Genomic DNA, 19534 nt, shown 5'->3' with positions numbered 1-19534 from the left:
AACTGGACAGAGTCAAGAGAGCATAACACACAACCTTTGTGTCAATCTAGGCTCAAGTCTGCGCAGAGAAAAGTACAAACAGCTGCTGCTTGTATCAGACTTTTTCCCCACAACACGATTGGCCTGAAATACACTCTCGACGTCACCTAAACTGACCAATCAAGTCCTGTATTATATTCCAGTGCTAAGATCACTTTGACTGCATGCAGTGGAACATTCTGAGGTTTAAGTGCACAATTCTCATTATACAATACATTGTACATATTTTTCATTTACTGCTACATATATCACATGCCGTACAATTATGCAGCAGTCCTATGAATGTAACACGGGCTTTCATGTATAACACTATAAACTGAATTGACACTGTATGACTAAAGATGCTTGAGGTAACAGCAAAAGGTGTTAGGGTTACAGCAACCGCACTCTTCCATATTTCCCATTACAATATTTAGAGACTAATTCAGAAATAGACTTACAGGTGAAGCAGTGTTGTAGAAAAAGCAATTAAACACAAGCGGTACAGTTACATTTCATTAACCAGTGTTTATTTTCTAAATAATACATATCAGGAAAAATAACATTGATGTACTTACTGTTAATAATGCTTGAGGAGTTCATGAAAATATACAGTACACTAGTCTGCTCTGTGACAAATAATATCACAATATTATATATAAAACAAACAAATGAACAGACAACAGTGGCAAACTGCTCACATCAGAGATAATCAGGAAAAATGGTACAAATCAATTGGTTATTAAAATAATATTGTGGTAAGTGCCCAAAATAGTGCATTTAGTATGTATATACTGAGAAAAGTGGGTTTATTGAGACTAACCAGTGCTTACGGAGACTGTCAGTGTAAGAGGTCAAGCCTTTTATAGGGTTGTTTTTGGAGATACACCAGGAGGAAACAACAGGTTTGTCATCATGTCTGGTCTTGATTTCATGTCAGTGCAGTCGCAGAAGAATTTGCAAATTTGGAGACCAAACAATGACACAATGGAGCAGGGCATTGAAAAAAAACACTCAGGAAAAAAAAAAAAATATATATATATATATATAAAATAACACGTAACATATCTGATTTAGATATAAAGAATTTGAAAAGAACAATAAAAACAGCATACAAAATGAATACTCAAAGGACTTATAATGGGGTAAATTATCGCTTGTTGCAAAAAACGTATGATAAATACATCTAAATTTGCTATACTACTCAGATGGAAGTAGCACACCATCGAATGTTCACATCTCAGACTTTGGGAACATGGTATCGATCATGCAACTGTAATCTTCAGGGTATGGGATTTGAGAAAAGCATGCTGAACTGGTATAATATCGATGAGCAGTCGTGTTACTGCTAGCACTGTACAAAACCTACACAGCTGTGTGGATATTACTGCAAAAATCCCATGATGTAAAGTGACCTTTAGGCTATTCTTCAAAGCGAACACAGCACTAGGGAAATCTGAAATAGGCTGAAACCTTTAGATGACAAAATAGAAGGCTGATTTGCTGAGGTACAACTTCGTCCGCATGTACGATCGTGAAGGACGTGCCTCTTTCTGCGGCGAGGATGAAAATGTATAGAAGGAATCTATACATGAGGCTTTCTATACGTGGCCAAACATCAGCAGCTGAGCCACCACAAGCAGTCTTTCAGTTTCTCTCACCTATTCTACTATTTACACAAAACCACACGAGCCCCACGGCTCCAGACCGGTTCAATGTATCTACTCAGCAATTGGAAACGGAACCTCTCTGACCAATTTCCCCAGAATATACAAACATATGGAATCTAAAACACGGGTGGAAGTCAATACGGCAAAGGAACGCTTTGTACGATTTTCCAGAGGTGACATTTCTATAACATTTTCCTTGTGCATCAGAGACTTTTTATTTATTACTCATACAAATTGAGTGGCTGGGAAAACAGGTCATTTCTTACGCCAGACCTTTGCTTTCTAACCGGAACAGAGAAACCGACAGAGAAATAAACAGTACGGGGAAAAAAAGACTTTTGATCACACCAAGTAACACTGGAGACATATAAAAATAACTTAGATGAACTGTGTAAATATAAATAAAAAGACAACATTTTTAATAAATAATTCTATTATTTACAACATTGTATATTGCTAAGAGATTTAAATTACTAAAATACTGAACAAGTAAGCAGCAAACATTACAGGCATGAGGTACAGCAAAAAAGATCCTGTTAAGTTTACAGTAGACTGTTTCACCAAACTTCATTTGATTTGATCTTGTTTTTCATGGCTTCAGAAGAAAAAAAAAAGTTACATTGCGTTAGATTGCGTTCAGCTTTTTTTTTTTTTTTTTTTTTTTTTTTTTACATTTCCAGGAAATCAAAAAAGACAGAAACGGTTGATCGCTGTTTGTGTACAACACCCAAGTAAAGAACTGTATGTACTGTAAAGCTCAGTAAAGGTCCATTTTCAGTGATGTCTGAAACCGGTTGGTAAGATTGCACATATATTGGTATCTGTTCTAGGCACTCTTTCCAAGTGATAATTGAATAAAAGCAGCAGTATTTTAGCATTTACTATGCAATAATAGCATACAGTTTAATACTAGGAACAAAGACGTCTATAGAGACTAAATATGACATGATCTTTACATCGAAAGGAATGACGACAGAGCTGCTTGTGTACACGAATAAATAAGTCATCAGTGACTGTGACGACCTACTCTGTCATCTCACTGTTGCCATGTCTCTTTTTTTTCCTTTGGATATCCTTTGACGGTAGCTGTGTTTTTAACATATGTATCTGTAATCGAACTACACACATATCTCTTCAATACTAGCCGTTTTAACCAAAGGTAGTGAAAAAAGAAGAAATCAACAACAACACACAGTATAAAGTACTATTCAATGATGTCATACACTAAACGACTATTTCATTTAACTATTATGATAACCTGTCTGACCATAGCAGCTTTTTTTTTTTTTTTTTTTTTATGGTAAACTTTTTTCTTTTCCATCTTTTTTTTCTATATCATTGACAAAACAACCGTACAAAGACAAGTGCAGCAACTGTGGTCAAAGATAAAAAATATTGATTGACAGAGATACAGTTGAACGAAACCACCAGATATAAATTACCTTATAATCTTCACTTCGGAAAAACGACATCGGTAGACATTGACGCCATAGAAATAACCTCTTATCATGGGCTGGGCTGACGCGACCTGTTGGGATATCCTGGTTTGATAAGTAGCCTCACTTCTGCTGTCACAACAGTTGATGTTTTTTATGCTACATTGTTAATGTAATGAGAAAGATGCCTTTTAGATGTATTTATAAGAGCTCAGGGAGATCGCGAGGGTGGCTGATAAATGCTCCTACTGTAGGTCATTTTGTTGTCTCTATACTTTCTAAAAGTGGTTTGTAAACCAACGTGTAGATATTAAAATATCATGTGTTTAATGGGGTCGTCCTGACTGCCATTGACTACCACACACGCCACCACAGACTACAATCTCCAGATTTACACTGGTGTACATATAAATATAACAATGCCTGTTATTACACTTACTACAAAATAGCACATCTGCTATTGTGTTAAACTTCGAGCCAGTTGTTACATATACTGCCGTTATACTGCGCTAAACTTATTGTTAGTTATTTTCCACAAAAATAATGAGCACCACAAAATGGGGAGCACCGATGGCTATCCGCCAATGAGACATATTTTGTTAAAAAATGTCAGATGAAATGGACTGCAAAGGTGGACTGTGAGCCTGACATGATTTCATCTATTTAAAACATAGCTTAACTGCTCTTTTACACGTATAATGCTACATTAGACTGATCTAGCACAAACACCTTGATGCTAAATGCTTACTATATTCACAATGAAGTCTAAATTACATTCTTTGTGTCAATACTTTACTCAATTTTTTTTATAATTTGGCATTACGTGGCTCCTAATAAAATATGCCATTATCCTGATGGACAAAGGTCCTTAAGCTGTTCTTCATCAACAAGCTCATTTTATTTGAATTATTCATTATGCCTGGTATATGCTGCGTCAGTGTGTACATAATTGGCCTTTGTGTCTCTAATAAGGCTGTCAATCTATTAAAGTGATCAGTCTAATCGGTTTCATAGTTATAATGCACAGCATTAACGCATTCAGTTCCAAAGAATATGTGTATTTGAGTTCAGCTATTTATGCGTAGGATAAGTCTGTATGAAGACACCAGACAGAGCTAGGTTTATGCAACCGATCTCTTAATTCAGTTATTTTAAATGAATTATTAAAATGCACTAAACAGGACAGGAGTTACGAATGGAATAGCACTCAACGGATTCGAGCTAAAAAGTACATTTCGGGTTTCGATTAATTCAATTTCACAGAGCACGCAAACGGCTTTTGTTAAACATCCCAGCGGGGACTGATTATAAATAAATGATCCGCTCAACATCTTTTTTTTTTTTTTACATTTCACGTAAAGCTGATATAACTGCATTTTGACCAGAGGTAAAATCTATGGCAGACTGCACTTGCATTAAACTACAAATTGCCCATAGACGGAATTGGCTGCATGGCCACTGCAGCAAAACTAGCAGCAACAGCTGTGCTAACACAACTTCTTTCACAAGCTCTCTCTCTCTCTCTCTCTCTGGATGTAACTCACTGGATCAACACCTCCTCTGATGATTTTTCGGCATCAGATTTGTGCATTTCTTGCTGATATACAGGATTTGGTGATTTAGGGCCACAGCAGCTGCACTCGTACATCTTCCTATGCACTGTGAAACGTTCCCATCATCCCTCGATGTTTCATACAGGCTCTGAGGTCGGCAGCCAGATTTTTTTTTTTTCTCGTAGCGAGTAGGAGCAGCTCAAACAGTCAGAGGAGTGCAAGCCATTCGTGTGACACAAATTTGGATTTGATATTAAGATCCATTTCTAGGCATTTCCCCTTTGATATTTGGATTGATAAATATAAGAGCGCGGGGACGCAGTGATATGCGAGGACGCGGTGGATGGCTGAACTGTCATCGAGACAGTCTCGGAGGTCAGGCGTTAAGGGGCATCAAGAAAACATCAAAGGTCCTCTCATTCATCGATTGGCTTTAGTTTGGAGCTCTTGATTTGACTCGATTGGAATCATCCCATTTTCTGACTACAGGCAAACATTAACAGCTGCATTTTTTCCTTTCCCCCCTTCTTCCTCTGGCTTTACATAAAAACAACATTGCCATGGTTGCGTCTTACAAATAATGATCAATGAAAGCAAACATAAAACAACAAAACTGTCAGCCCAGGCTTGTTTGAGCTTTAGTTTGATGACATCTATGGTTGCTATTGCCATAAGTCATTCATAAAACTTCCACTTCTTGTCCTTTGTGAAACCTGTTGTTGATGTGTTTGATTGGTTGTTTGTTTTTGAGTGTCATACCCTCTTAAGTTGTTGCTGTTTGATGAGGAAACGAGGGCATGTTGGAGTGCGGTGTGAGTGGAAAGGCCCTCTTTTAAGCAGCATGTAGAGAAGAATGGTTTCCCAGCAGGCCCCCTGGGTGCCACAGGGGGTACCAAGCTCAGCCAATGGAGCGGTGGCGGATTCCTTTGTTGTTCTCCTGGGCATCGGGGTCCCGACACGCACAGTCTTCTCGAATGTCACATGACATAGGGAATGGAATCACCTGGCGCAGACAAAATATCAAAAGGGGTTAAGTCCGAGCGCTTGAAGCGATGATCACATTCACCATGACACAGCAGTGTTATGAAGAGATTTTAATTATATTTTAGAGATTCTGATCCGAGGGATAGTTTGTATAATTTACTCTTCTGTGGAACATAAAAGAAGCTGTACTGAAGAATATTGGGGTCCGAACTACATCGGACACTGAGGAAAAACAATCAAGGAATGAAACTTTTTTTTTCATGTTCCACAAGTTACATTTTCTTTTTTTATTTATTTATTAGTTTTTTGTTTGAGGTCAAAGATTTTAACCATAAAAACAAGTTAATAGTGTGATACTGCTTTAAATTGTTGTTGTTTTCCCCCAAAACATTTTTTTGTTGTTGTTGTTTTTCTGAGCCAAAAATAAATATCATCGTAAATTTCCCTGATTTGACATAAATATTGTATCACACTTAATGACAATTTAACATTATTTGAACCAAATTCTGACATTCTATTGTCCCAAAAGTTATTTGAAACCTTTAAAGTAAACAATTTACTTCTTATGTTGACATCCTAAAGTTTTTGACCCGTGAACTATTAAATTATTAAGAAAGGTCTTCTATTCTCTTATACTGAAATCTCTAATGACTAATGAAATCTCTAAATATTCAGCAAACATTATATAACTTGCAAATTGACAGTTTGAAAAATGCATCTGCTAAATAAAAAGAAAATCTTTACATTTAAAAAATAATTTCATAGCAATATTAAGTAATTATGAATTAAATAAGATTTTGAAGTAGAAAAACTGAAATAGTATTTTCTTGTAAAACCTACTTCTGTCTATTTTTAAGCAGAAGATGAAAACAAAGTCATTTTTTCAATTAAAATCCAACAACAAAGATGATTTAGATAAGCCAAAGGCACGAGATGAACCTAAATGCACAGTGATAGCATACTGCTGTTTGATGAGTGTCCAAGTTAACTGATAGTTGGAAGGAAAACTAGAAAAAAAGAAACAGGAAAATGATAAGGAACAATCTAAATGTCCAAGGGATTGAAACTAAAAGAACATAAGTCTCACAACAAAAATATTTTCTTTTTTACAATGTAAATTAATATAAATGTCAGCATTTAGAAGAATGAAAATTTACAAGCTCAATTTTTTTATTATACAGGTAAATAAACGTAAATGTCAGCAGTTCAAAGAGAGAAAAAAGGAAACAATCCCAGTTTTTTTAAGAACATCATTGAAAACGGTGATAACAATCCTCACACTTGACCTGAGGTTGATACTGAGGAGAGATGTTATCTATGAAATATCGGTCAAAACTATTCTTACACTTTTGTCAAATTAGATACGGCGAGAGCTGAATGTGTGTGTGTGGGTTTAATGATGCTGCTGACCAGTACAGTGTGCTCTCGTTTTATAAAGACCATTATTATCCTTTTATGTGGTTCTAACTGTTCTACCATTTGGGGAAAAGAGGATGCGGAACACTGGAGCTGGAACACAAACAAAAAAGTTTTTAAATCACTGTTTGTCAGGGAAAACAGCTCCGTATATCCACAAGTATCCACAGAATTGAATATATTTTTGAGAATGTGATCCACACCTGCACTTCTATTTTACATGAGCCACTAACAGCGCAACAGTATGCTCGTTTTTTGATGTCAAACAGAAAGCGGCATCTTTTCAGTCCCTGTGAACTATGTATGTGTGCACTGTCAGATCAGTGCGAGCGCACTTGGATCCCTGCAAGTGCAGAGTGAAAAAAGAGGGAAGGCAAGAGCGTATATGTGTACAGAGGAACAAGGGATCTCTTGTGTTCGGAGCGTTGAGGGAAGGAATGCCCTCTCCTTGCCCTGTGAAACACACAGGCCTTTCCTTCTGGTGTCCCCATCCACTGTAGGGGATTTTCCCAACTGTAAATCTAGTCCATTCATAGTGCCCACAAACTCTGGCTGACAACATTCCCTCCATTGCCACACTCCTCATTACAACCGACCAACACTTCTCCAGTTGTTAAGTGTGCGTGTGTATCTGTGTCTTCAAAATGTTTTCGTTGCCCTCAGCCATCCCTGAATTGTTTCAAGGGAAAACAAACAACACGCTGCAAAACATTTTCTTTTTTTTTTCATTTTTTCTTTAGGTTTCAAGAACAATAGCACAGTGCAAAGAAAGAGGTGAACATTTCATCAAAACTGAGTTGTGCCGGAAATTAGGTAGAAAGAGAAAAACAAAAAAAGATTAAACTTTCAACTTAATTAAAATAAATAATAATAATAATAATAATAATAATAATAATAATAACTAAAATAAAAATGATATGAAATTCAAAACGTACAAATTAAAACTAATAAAAAAAGATTTAGTATATAATAAAACAATATAATGTATAAATTATAAGAAATACACTGCAAAGAATAAAGAAGCTGTAAAATGTTATTTAAAATGCATAATTATACTATGTGTGATAAATACTCAGCATAATATTACAGAGAGCATATTCATTAAATTAAGTGAATTTTAAAAAATGTAAGTGATTTGACTTCACATTTGTTCTACACTGGTTGCACATTTTACACATTTTACTTTTATATTTCTTACTTCTAAAATTTAAATATTAGGCAGGAATAATATTACATCGAGCTATCTGTGGCTAACAGTGCAGGATGAGTTATCCACATGAAGTTTATACTCAAGGTATTAGAGTATGAATTTGTTCAGCTACAGTACCATTAATATGCTGTTTGCTTCCAAATAAATGACTTCTAAACTGACGTACGGTGACGCCAATGCAAGCAAACTCACTTTTAATGTTCAGTTCATGCCCCTGAGACCATGACATCTGGATAGTATAAATATCAGCATTTCACGAGAGTCAGACAAACTCTGACATAAGCTTGAAAGAAGTGAAGTTGAGAAGTCTGCAGGAAGCTTTTGACAGTAAGCTGAGCTGTCAGTGCTCTTTTCCTTCAGCAAACCTTGCAACCGCTGAATGTTCTCACAACATCTGACCTTTTCTGTATTGATGTCATTGGGACAGTGGTACAGGAACTGATTCCTCCCGTAGCCTCGGTAGTAATAAGAGCAGATTTGAACAATTGCCTACAATAATGTAATGAAGCTTGTTCCAAAATAAGTTGATATTGTTTGTTTTTGTCACGTAAAATTTACATTTAGTGGTTTTCAACTGGTTTTGCTTCAGGACTCAAATTTAACAATGAACATCAAGTGCCAGTCCAACACTGTACCAATACGGATTGAGACACAAAAGTAAACAGAACTTTCCTCTAAAATCATATACTCATATGCAGCTGCACATTGTCTTTATAGTTTGACTGTTTGGTTTGTAAATGCCTCTTGAAATTTGAATATAGCCTACAATTCAATACACAAACAAACCATTTTTAGCGAGTTAATGTTCTCTGCATTTGGGCTGGATGCACTGAGTTGAGATCCTAAAAAGAATATTTTTCCCATAATACCATTTCCATACGACTCTTCTGTGCTTTCTACACAATGTAAGGCAATGTAGTTTCATATAAGTGACCTTGGACGACAAAACCAATCCTAATGATTTAATTGAAAAATCAATCATTTTTACCCATACAATATGACTGGTATATGACCTAAGACTGGTTTTGTGGTCCAGGGTCACATATAGGTAGCAGTTCCATGTTTAAGCTAAGGGTTTCTGCATTCAACAGAAATCTGGAGGCCTTTGGTAGAAAATTGTTTAGCGGCACCACTAAACATCAACTGGAAGCAAATTTAGTTCTCCCGTCATGACTTCACCTCTAAAATGGAAGACCTCATCATTACATGGCATGGATTCAAATCCTGGTCATCCTCAAGTCCAACAAACTAATAGGATGCTTTGTGTCAATGTTGCTTTTCTGTCTGCTTGTAGCACGTCAGAGGCCCCGGTTAGTTTTTCCTAATTGCTCTGTGGGGCTTGTGAGGGCAGTTATCCGCTATTGATGGTGCATTTGGGAGGAAAAGACCTTGGCTGACAAGAGCTCTGACAAATAAAAGCAATGTATACTGTGAGTTATTGGAACTTTGGGTTGAAGAACATACAGTCCTTCCAAAGAAACAATGAAAACAGCCAACCAAAGACCACCAAAAACAACCAGAGATCCAGTGGAAGTCACCTAATTCTGTGTTTACTAAATCCTATAAACCAACCAAATAAAATGGGGAATAAACCAAAACATAATTTCAGTGCTGTCTGTTATGACCTGATATGACCCTGACTTACAGTAAGTGCCCTCTTTTAGGTCATTGTGAAAGATGATATCTTTGCGGCTCCCACATAAAACAAAACCAAAATACAGATATCTGCCAAAGAAGGAGCAAGTCAAAGAATATGGCAAGTTAAGCATGCAATAAACGTGTGTATTAAAATATGATCCCTACAAAGTCATACCTAGGCAACTATAACTGTCTGCCATTTTCTCAGACAAGCCTAACTGTAATTTAAATTTGATCCAAAATACTATACTATAAGTATTAAATAATATATATATATATATATATATATATATATATATATATATATATATATATATATATATATAATTAGAGAACAGGAACATGTGTGTTAATAAAGCATTTATTAACACACTGAGCAACAATTATAATGTGTTTAAAAAATAAGATTTAACAATCTACATTTACATAATTTATTCATCATTTACCAAAAATTTCTAAATTATATAACTAAACACTGACCACTCCTAAATAACTGGGTTGTAAATAAAATAATAATTTATAAACAATAAATTGATAATTAATAAAGTATGAATATACAATTATTACACATTATATATATGATCAAGAACAAGACATTTATAGATGCACATGTAAACTGCTTACAAATGCATAATAATTTTGGAACAGTGGATTATAAGTAGTGCAGGTTTATGGTTATTTGGGTAGTTTTACCTGCTAATTCAATCAAATTCCATTGAGCACTCAAAATAAAATAAAATAAATTTAAAATGAATGAAAAAAAACACCTGTTTGTGGTATAGTTACAAATAAAGTATAGAGTGTATATACCCACATTGCCAAATTAAGAATATCATACATTTTTTTCAAGGGAAACATCAACATGTTTTGGTTTATGTAATGCTTAAAATATTGTAGTGTGGACAGTAATTAGTTCACAGTGCCATACTGAATGTATTGTAGAAATGCTAAGAACAGTTTTGTTTACTTAGAGTAAACACTTCCAAATGAGTCCTTTCTCTTTTCAGTTGACTGTGAGAAGTGTTTGCCTCAATTTTAATATAAAATTGTTACAGTTTGAACATGTTATTGCATAGTTTAACAGTTTCTTTAAAAATAAAACCAGACAAAAATGACTGCAATGTAACTAATCAATTCTGACCTGTACACATAAAAAATCATAATTGGTACCGTTTCATTAGTACATTTTACATTTCTTCACAGAAATCTCTAAAAAGCTTGTCTGAGACAGAGAACGCAGCCAAGAGAGGTGGAGCTCAGCACAGGGTCAACTGTGGACGCGATAGCCATTACATAATGAAAGCATTTACATTATTACTCCCTGAAACTGCTTAAAATGACATGACAAAGATGAAAATGAAGCATTTATTGGCTTCTCTAAATACAAAAAATTACACTGGGCAGACGCACTTACCCTGTGGAGGAGCAATTTACTCAATTATTTGTTTTTGGCAGCAACCTCTCAGAATTCATACAAGAATACCATCAAATTTCTTTTGTACTAAACTTACAAAGAAAGTCAAACTCCTTGTTTATGGCCACTTATTAGCAGAATTCAGCACTGACAATGAATCGGTCAGCAGCTCAGCTTCTGAGAGAAGGATGTGCAGTTAGTTTTATTATTTGCTCGGGTAATCCTCTGGCGTGACAAAGCAAACCCACCCCCCCTCTGGGTTTATACGTTTCTATATGATTTACAGCCGTATTTAAACGTTAAGAGTCCAGCTCCAACTGCCATTTCTAGACCTTTCACAACAAGTTGTGTACTCTGCCGGGAAATGCGTCATCACACATGCCAACTTTTTTCGTTTTGGCATTACGTGGGGGTAGAGCGATCCAGTGCGCTTCCAGAGTTCGCTGTTGTAACTTTGGAGAAGTTACTTCATTCTTTGTCTGTCAAAAGAGAAGTTCACTTTCTCTGGCAGCCAGGAAAACTTGCTCAAGGAAAAAGCAAGGGAGGATCAAGTGAAAGAGGATGACAAGTCCACTGGAAAAAGAGCAGTACACAAGTGTGCAGAAAAAGCCTTTCTAGGGCTATTTACCACCCTCGGGATTAAACTCACGGATCTTTCTCTTTGTTGGAAAGTGAGGTGAACGTCCATATGGAAATGCTATATGCAACCGTTTGTTGCCATGGCTTTGGAAAAACACCCAAACATATATGTGCGTGCTTCATCTACAGAGTCTACAATGCATTGTGGGTAGGGTTCAGAGAGTTTCCCCCGCTTCTGCGGGTGTCCTTAAAAGTTTCCTCTCCAAGGAGATAATTATTACAACGCAAGACGTATTACCCTGTCTGAAGCTGTAGTAACAACGCAGATGTTTTATCTGCTTATTGAAGCGTAAACGAGGAATGTGACTAATTAAACGTCTAAAGAAACATAAAAAAAACATACCTTTTTGGTTTTAACAGTAGAATGGCAGCAGTCTCCGCCATCGTAGTTGCAGAACGCTCGGTTGTTGATGGCGTCGCAGTAATTATCACCCATGAACGGCTGGTGAAAACAAATAAAACGGCTCTGTGACATGAAATTACTGAATATGTAAACACACACACAACATCAGCTATGTAATGCTATAGAAGTGAACTCTACTTGTGTTTCTTCTTGCGGTTCAAATAATAATGAGTTCCCCAATAAACTCCATCAATAAACTCATGTAAAACCAGAAAGCAAGAAATAAAGAGACAGCCATTCACACTTGCATGCATCCACAACTGTGTAAAAATAGACACACAGACTTGAGTCTGTTGCAATTATGTTGCCCTGGAAAAATTGAGTTAGTATTCCCGGGCTTGTGGATGGTGGAGGCCACTTTTAATGGGGAAACCGAAGCCCTATTAAACTTATATGTGTCTCCCTTGGGAGTTACTACACATTTCCATCTTGACAGGCACAAAAGGTTGCCCAACACACCTGTGACCTTTTCCAGTTTGAAATCATCTCTCTGGCCCGACCCAAAAGCTTTCAGAGGGCTGCTAATTACCACCCACTGAAACTGGGTCAGGATGAGCTGGGTTCAAAAGTCTGCAGCTCTGGCCCGAATAAAAAATGGACTGGTCATCTTTCTGCCAGAGCAAGACTTGTTATAAATGAGAGAGAGGTGCAGATTAATCACACTTTCGGAACAGCAGCGCAGAAGAGTCACATGTGCTTTGAAGAAATGATGTTTCTTCAAAGAGCAATATACAGTATATGTCAAAATGTCAGTTCGGTCTTGACGGTCTTGGCAAATGATTTTTCAACAGCTCTCTCTGCAAGAAGACACAGAAGCTGTTTTTTTATATTCTTACTCTGTGATTTGAGGAAGCTGGGAACCTGATACCTCCTAAATGAGGTTTCCAGGTTCGTCTAAAACGCAAAAAGAAAACAAACTGCGTCTTAAAAACAAAGGTGGTAACAAATCCCACTTGTCTGCTGTTGTTGGCCCTGTTAAACCTGACTCAGATTAGGCTAGACTGGCCCGGAGAGCAAAGGAGAGGAAGACACTAAGCACAGCATGTTTATTTATGTATTAGACTTCAAAGAGCGTGAGAAGATGGCAGAAACAACTGTTCAAGGTCAGGCTTCAGAGAACAGACCTCCATGACTGCTTAGAGCTTAAAGCTACGGCTGAGAGATTACCTTGAAACTACTATCTGCGGGGTAATGTTGTCATCATAAACTTACAACAAAATAATTTAAAGTAAAAAAATGTAAATAATAGATTAACATAGATTAAATTATAAAAAAAAATTATAAATTCAAAACATAAATAGCAGAAAAATAACAAAAATTAAAAAAACATTAAAAGTAAATGAACAATAAAATGTAAAAGAAAACCAAATATATATATGCGTATAAATATGTGATTTAGGGCTTACCTCACATCCCTTAATGCAGTGGAGGGCCTCTGGGTTTGGATACCACTTTAGTCCCATGGTGCACACAATATTCTGTGTGAGTGAAAATGACAGAAGAACAAATTTAGCAAGTTAACAGTGTTCAATGGTTTCAGACAATGCAGTTCCATTAACTAAATTAACTTATTCTAATCTCTAAACCTACCCAGTACCTAAACTTACCAACTACCTTTCTAACCATTATTAAGCAGCAAATTACAAATTTATTGAGGGAAAAGCCATAGTCAATAGTTAACAAGTGTTACCTCTTCTAAAGGGTTAATCATTCTCTTGCAGTTAGAAAATGTATGCGAAGCTTGCCTAAACAATACTCAATAAATGATCAGTTGCTATACAGTTGTAAAGTTGTTATGAGCATATTTAGCATGTTTCTTTGGCAATTTTTAAGAGATTTCTTTTGACCCTCAAAAAAACTAACAGCCTAGCCTCCCTCAAAAAGAGTTGATAATTTGAGGTATCACGGCACAGGACGAGTTACACGCTAAGGTTCAGCACACAGGGTCAGGGGTTTGTTCAAATCCTTAGCAAGAACCGCTAATAAGCCTTCAAGCTGGCAGGGATTTCAGTTTGAATGTGGAGAACCTTTGCTCTGTTTGCTGACAGATTTCTTTGCCTAACACACAGAACACAAACAAATAAAATCCTCTATGAGCCCAGTGTTCCGGCGGTGATGCTTAAATCAGCTAGGAATCAATGGAAGAGCTCGGCTTGAAGGATTACAGTCTTAAGAGCTTGGCTAAGTAGGGGACTCATTAAACTCCAGGAGTGCTACCCAGCTCCCACCCCTGCTGATGAGAGCAAAAGGGGGGCGGCAGACCTCGGCGGCTCGGCCTCCTGGGTAAGCACAGGTAGAGAGGATGTTTGGAGAGGTGAAATGACGCGGTCTGGGGGAACTCCAGATGCAATGAGGAATGGAAAGGCTGAGCATAAACAGAACATTTCCAAGAAAGCAGGCTTTCGCCCTGCTGGCCAACTGTGGCCATCCACACACACACACACGCTTAGTATTCAGTGTCACACCAAGGACCCAAGCGGCTTGTTTACTCAAGGCTTAATTTAAACCGTCTGCTCCTGAACTTGTGCTTGTTTTTATAGCTTCTCCGCAGGCCTGAACTGCACGAGTGCTACCTGCCTTCTATTAAATAGACTTTTATACTATCTGTATCAGAGACTGTTTTGAGGCCTTTCATATTTTCCATCCTATACGGTCAAGACACAACATTTCCTGTTGGCTCCTGAGCTTGTACGCACCACACGTCGGCTGATTTATGGAAATCCAGATGCATACATGTAGCAGGATTCTTCCAAGACTCGGCATTTGAATGCTATCAATAAAATTGACAGAAAAAACCGGCGCTCCAACAAATTCGATGAAGAAAGTCCAAGGACCTTGTAGGGTCAATCCCCTTGCGAGGCTGATTTATCCTGGAGAAATCCTATGATATGGAGAATTAGGGCTGGAGGAAACTACAGCAGCGCTCTTGGATGCGGGCGGTAAATTTGTTTGTGCTTCCTAAAGCTCCACTGCAGCTTAAACAATCAAGTAAAGAACCACATGGCACAGACCACAACGAAAAAGCATGAAAAGCACCACCACACTAAAGGACATCCACAATAGTACAGAGAAGGAAATGCAAATATGGAATGAATAATCCAGACAACCTCATAACCACTGGCGGGCATGACGTCACCCAAAAATGTCATTCAGTAGTCCATATATAAATGAATGACATAGTAAATGCGGAAATGGATATTCCTTGAGACCTGTCTGGCCTCTGTGACCCTAGCCGCAGCTATTGATATACTGTCGCATGAAATCACTAGTTTCCACGGCGATACAGAAGAATAAGCCACACTTTTGTCTCTTTCCATGAGTTTTAAAGAGTCACAGGCTGTTTTGTGGTTGGCATCTGTCAGCAGGACACAAAGCAAAGACCTTACTGTTGAGATACAATCACTTGCTTCTCATCTTGCAGGCTCAAAGGACTGTGAAAGTGAGAGGAAAGACCCATTCAAAGGCTACAAACCATCTGGAACATGACAATGGTTTTAAACGGTCACCATGTTGTCGTGGCAAAGGGTTAGCATTCTTTGTTCATCACTGACCACAGTTTGAGGTGAGGAAAATAACATTCGGTTTGCCTGTTCATCACACTCATCGTTTCTAAAGTACTCCAGGTCTAGCCTGTGACTCTCTCAGGAAATATGAAAAGGAAATATGCGTTATTACTGTCTCAAGCTTTTGTTTGTGTCTACTACATATTTGGTGACAAAAGCTTCCTGAGGGGAAGTGCCCGAGTATTGGCTACGTCCAAACAAACTAATGCAGCCACATCGTCATGCTGTTATCGTACAGATTAAATGTTTGTTTGTTGGTCTGACAATTATTTGCTTTGGAGCAGAACCTCCATCTTGTGTTTCTTTCACCTTCCTCCATTCATGCAGTCCAAGCAGGTTATGTGACATATCTGTCACATAAACATAAGTTTACGTATAAGGAAAAGGATAACCGCATTTCCAAAACCTGGTAAAGGGTGAGAGGTAAAAAAAAAAGAGTTTCCAATAAGACTTTTTGGAACCAGTTATCATGACTAGAAAAAGTCTGTTTTAATAAACAGAGAGTTTGGGGTTTATGTGATGGTAAGTTAACCCTCCTTTCTAAAGCACAGGGGGAAAGGGCAAATGTCACCAATGTGAATGAGTGTGTGTGTGTGGTCCAGTGTACTTCAGTCAGGTAAACATAATGATACATTGGACTTTATAACAGCCTAGAGCAAAAATTTATCATTCCCATTTTTGTTGTTTAGTAACAACTGCCGACTATTCCGGTGTGTTTACATATTAAGGTGTTTACTTTTAGTGCTTAGGTTACAACCTTTTGGTGAACTATTATACAGTAGATTATTTCTGAGAAGTTGTGTCATAATCATGTGTTAAAAAGCACAGCATGGTGTTAAATATAGGTACTCAATGTTTGAAGGTTCAGCTTGTACTATGACCAGGTCTCAAACATTTACCAAACAAATCCAGTGTAACATTCATCAAAAATATGGAAAAGTTTAGAATATGAGATAAAACTAAGAAGACAAACCATTTATGATAGTAAAGTGAGCCCACCCAAATCTTCTCATGTTTGGACTCTCACCTTAACTTTGGGTGGGTTCCACCAGTGGTCTTTCATCACAGCTGTGACGCTCATGTTGCTGGGCAGGAGGACCACACTGCTGCTAGCATCTCTACACGCCACCTCACACTCCTTTCCTGTTGGGCATCACAGACAGGTGTTATCCATGTTATCTGCTTCAGGGCAAATGAAATGTACCTTTATGATCACTAAGATTGAATTAGCATTGTTCATTTTAAAACTACAATAAATGCCTTGAAAAATGGCATTCATTAATGCATATATTCAAAGTACATTAACTCTTGTATGGTGTTCAGGTCTGTGGGACCCATTTTTTACTTTTTCAAAATAGAAATGATGCATTATTCATAAATGTAGCATAAATATAGCAGTCTTCTATTTCCATATATTTCAAAATTTATTTTATTTGATGATAAAGCTGCTATTACCACTGTAATAGGATCCTTCAGTAATCGTTTTCTAATATGCTGATTTAGTGCTCAAGAAATTTTGAAAACAGTTGTAATGGTTAATATTTTTGTCACAACAATGACCCTTTTTCAGGATTTAAAAAAAAAATATATATATTATTTTGAAAAATATATCTTTTGCAACATTACACATGTCACAACTTTCATTTTTGATCAATTTAATGCATTTCATTTTTAATACAACTTTTATTTCAATTCCCTTTTATTTATGATAGTGTAGCTATAAACATGAGGACAGTTTAAATAACCTTCAAAGATTCTCTACAAACTGCTCCACCAAAAGTGAGACTGTAGTAATAATAGCTACTATACTGCCCCACAAAACAAAACAAAAATCTCTGAATTTGAAATACAGTTAAAAACCTGTTTTAGTTGCACCTGGTCTTGTGGTTATGTTGAGAATGCAGTGCATACTTGTCTGTGCAGTGTGTTTTGGGCTTAAAAAGTGAAAAGCAAATAGGCAGAGACCTATGCCGTGTCCGTCCTTGCAGTTGAGATGGATAGTTGGGCTGAGATTTTGGGGAAGGGAGCACTGGCCTGTCAGGTTGGGGCAAAGACGGAAAGATCCAGTCCAGTTCCCGTCCTTTCTGCATCGGATCACGTTGGTGGATGGACCCTGATGAAAAGGTCAACATTTCTATTAATCATCACAAAGGAAGCTCACTAACCATCACCACTTGGCAAAAAACACATGTGGTTGAATGTAAGGATGGAAGCCAAGCATGGGCATGACCTTATGGTTAAGTTGTCCAAATTACGCATTAGAAGCTGTGTAACTGACAAATGAAACAAAGCACATGTTAAATGCAAGATCAGTCTACCAGTCATGCGGCTGACGAATAGCCAGAGGGACGACGCAGAGCAATCGTGATGCTTAATAGTGAGTGATAGGGTGCGCATGATGAATGGAAAGCACTGTAGACAGTAATGGGAGGTGATGGACAGAGATGTTGATGGAGGAAAAAGGAAAAAAGGAGAGGAGAGAGAGAACACGACAGACCTGCTTGCAGCGGCTGTGCTGTCTCACCGTGTGGTTAGCCCTGTTGCAGTCGATCCAGCAGTCGCTGTTGAACTGAAAGCCATTTGTGCACTTGTAGGTACCGTGGAAAATGGGAGGAGGCGGCTCACACGTGACGGCCACACACTCACCCGACTGCCAGGTTCCATCCTCCGTACACTGCCGCTTAAACGCACGCCTGTGGTACATCACAGGCACTGACCTGCAACACGTTAACAATAAGAGGTTGATCGAGAAACAGTTCTCTATCGTAGAACTTGAATACCTGGAATACACTGAGTTTTGATTTCCACCACTGATTTCCAGTATAAAAGAATCACAGTCTTGACAGATTTCAGAGAAAATAATGTAAAGTAGGAAGGGGCCTGATTTTTTAGCTTCAGTCTATTTGTGAGTTTGTTGTGTTTGGAATCACTTCAAGGCCGGGTTATTTGTTAAGTGTACGATACCTAGTGCTTTTAAATCTGTCCAGATTTGAAAAGTTGTGCAGTATATTCCAGCAACCAAAAAATGACAAGTTCTAATCTGTTTGGCTGCCTTTCCACAACTTCTGGTAGTCGGGGTGAGTCAAATTATCACCGAATAAATATCCATCCATCAGTCCATTTTCCAAACTGCCTGTCATACGCAGGTTGAGTAAATACCCAAAGTAGAATATAAAATAAATGTATATTGCACTTTTATGAATTACGTGAAATATTTGGTACTAATTACATTTGAATGCACAGAAATTCTGATCAAACTCCCATTTCCGTTCATTTTGAGTTAAAATCCAAACTAACTGTGGTTGGTTCTTCACATGTTAGTAACACAGTCGCTTCCTGTATAAATGGGTTGTTTTTGGCCAGAATATTCTACATTTGACATTTAAAGTGGATCAGATTTATGACTATAGTCAAAAGTCTGGCTAAGCATGGCTATGTGAGTAATTGACCAACAGGGTAAATAATGTCTACAAAATTATCCAAGCTTTCAAATAACTGATACAGCCCTGAGTTTTCAATTGCCACAGCATCATTAACTGAATCTGCAATGCGGTAAACAAGAGGACGATACGGTCTGAAAACGAGACTAA

General features: G+C 37.4%; 1 protein-coding gene across 1 annotated transcript in view; it reads right to left on the bottom strand.

The window, feature by feature from the left end:
• Window positions 1-526: 526 nt before the first annotated feature.
• The window catches only part of pappab (pregnancy-associated plasma protein A, pappalysin 1b), a 72851-nt gene continuing 53843 nt past the window's right edge, over window positions 527-19534 (bottom strand). The window contains exons 17-22 of the mRNA XM_043238202.1: window positions 18442-18661; window positions 17910-18057; window positions 16972-17087; window positions 13788-13859; window positions 12322-12420; window positions 527-5680 (exon numbers count right to left, since the gene is read on the bottom strand). Of these exons, the coding sequence (XP_043094137.1) occupies window positions 5576-5680; window positions 12322-12420; window positions 13788-13859; window positions 16972-17087; window positions 17910-18057; window positions 18442-18661 (760 nt within the window). The 3' untranslated portion in view covers window positions 527-5575. The remainder of the gene's footprint in view (window positions 5681-12321; window positions 12421-13787; window positions 13860-16971; window positions 17088-17909; window positions 18058-18441; window positions 18662-19534) is intronic.

Source organism: Puntigrus tetrazona, chromosome 5 (genome assembly GCF_018831695.1).
Source record: "Puntigrus tetrazona isolate hp1 chromosome 5, ASM1883169v1, whole genome shotgun sequence".
Classification (NCBI taxonomy): Eukaryota; Metazoa; Chordata; class Actinopteri; order Cypriniformes; family Cyprinidae; genus Puntigrus; species Puntigrus tetrazona.
This window is presented reverse-complemented; position numbering and strand designations above follow the sequence as displayed.